At 42.5% G+C, this 1,759-nt stretch overlaps 1 protein-coding gene across 1 annotated transcript; it reads left to right on the forward strand.

Moving 5' to 3' along the window:
* Positions 1-6: 6 nt before the first annotated feature.
* On the forward strand, positions 7-1,754 carry LOC130588505 (60S ribosomal protein L18-like; the record flags this gene model as incomplete). Its single annotated transcript, XM_057389421.1, has 3 exons — positions 7-53; positions 746-844; positions 1,584-1,754. Coding segments are annotated over exons 1-3 (312 nt in total), but the record flags the coding sequence as incomplete, so codon positions are not given.
* Positions 1,755-1,759: the final 5 nt, after the last annotated feature.

Consider the following 1,759-nt stretch of genomic DNA (forward strand, 5'->3'; position numbering starts at 1 on the left):
CCCGGGAATTCATGAGCAGAACCAACCGCCCCCCGCTGGCGCTGTCCCGCCTGGTGAGCCCCAAAATCCCGGGAATTCACCCCAAAATATCGGGAATTTATCCTGGAAATCCTGGGGTGTCATTGAACCCTAAAATCCCGGGATTTCAACCCAAAAAAACCCGGGAATTTAACCCAAAATCCCGGGAATTCACCCCAAAAAATCGGGAATTTATCCTGAAAATCCTGTGGTATCACTGAACCCCCAAATCCTGGGAATTTACCCCAAAATCTTCGGGAATTTAACACCAAAATATTGGGAATTTTTCCTGAAAATCCTGCGGTGTCACTGAGCCCAAAAAACCTGGGAATTCACCCCAAAAATATCGGGAATTAGCCCAAAAATCCCAGGAATTTGCTCCAAAAAAATCTGGGAATTCATCCCCAAAATTGGGTGAATTTTTCCAGGATTTGTGCAGATTTTGGGAGATTTTCGGAGTTTTTTTTCAGGGGTTTTCTTGGTTTATTTTTATTAAATTTTGAGTTTTCCAGGGGTTTGGGAATTTTGGGAATTTGGGGATTTTTCCCAATTTTGGGTCATTTTTTGAAGGGATTTGTGCGAATTTTGGGCGACTTTTTGAGGGATTTTTTGAGGTTTTTTCAGGTTTTTTTTGGTATTTTTTCATTTTTATTAAATTCTGACTTTCCCAGGGGTTTGGAATTTTGGGAATTTTGTGATTTTTGGGTGATTTTTTGGGATTTTTCAGATCCGGATGATGAACAAACCCGGGCGAGGGGACAAAACCGCGGTGGTGGTGGGGACGGTGACGGACGACGTTCGCATCCAGAACGTGCCCAAGCTCAAGGTTTGGGGGAAAATTCGGGAATTTTGGGAAAAATCGGGAATTCTGGGGAAATTCCGGAATTTTTTTGGGATTTTTTAGGGGTTTTGGGGCGTTTTTGGGGGGAATTTTTGTGAATTTTGGGGGTTTTTTGACGGACGACGTTCGCATCCAGAACGTGCCCAAGCTCAAGGTTTGGGGGAAAATCGGGAATTTTGGGAAAAATTGGGAATTTGGGGGATTTTTGGGAATTCTTGGGAATTTTTTTGGAATTTTTGGGGGATTTTTTGGGGGTTTTGGGTGAGTTTTAAGGGGAATTTTTGAGAATTTTGTGGGGTTTTTTGGGTCTGATTTTGGTTTTTTTTGTATTTTTGAGTGAGTTTGGGGTTTTTTTTTTGTTTGTTTTTTGGGTCTGATTTTGGTTTTTTTGCGTATGTTTTTGGTGATTTGGGGATTGGTTTTGGGTCTGATTTTTTTCGAGTTTGATTTTGGTGATTTTGGGGTTTTTTTTGTCTGATTTTGGTTTTATTTTGGTTTTTGGGTCTGATTTTGGTGACTTTGGGTTTTTTTCGGGTGTGATTTTGGTTTTTTATTTTTCGGGTCTGATTCTGGTTTTTTTGGGTAGGATTTTGGTGATTTGGGGTTTTTTTCGGGTCTGATTTTGGTGATTTTGGGATTTTGGGGTATGATTTTGGTTTTTTGGTGTGATTTTGGTGATTTTTGGGTCTGATTTTGGTGATTTTGTTATTTTTTCTCTCCCCAGGTCTGCGCTCTCAGGGTCACTCGCGGCGCTCGGAGCCGAATTCTCCGCGCCGGGGGCTCCATCCTCACCCTGGACCAGCTGGCCATGGCCACCCCAAAGGGCAAAGGGACGGTGCTGCTGTCGGGTGAGAGACCCCAAAATATCCCAAATTCACCCCAAAAAAATCCCCAAAAAAA

Source organism: Malurus melanocephalus, unplaced genomic scaffold (genome assembly GCF_030028575.1).
Source record: "Malurus melanocephalus ecotype Western Australia unplaced genomic scaffold, MMel_1.1 scaffold_5744, whole genome shotgun sequence".
Lineage (NCBI taxonomy): Eukaryota > Metazoa > Chordata > Aves > Passeriformes > Maluridae > Malurus > Malurus melanocephalus.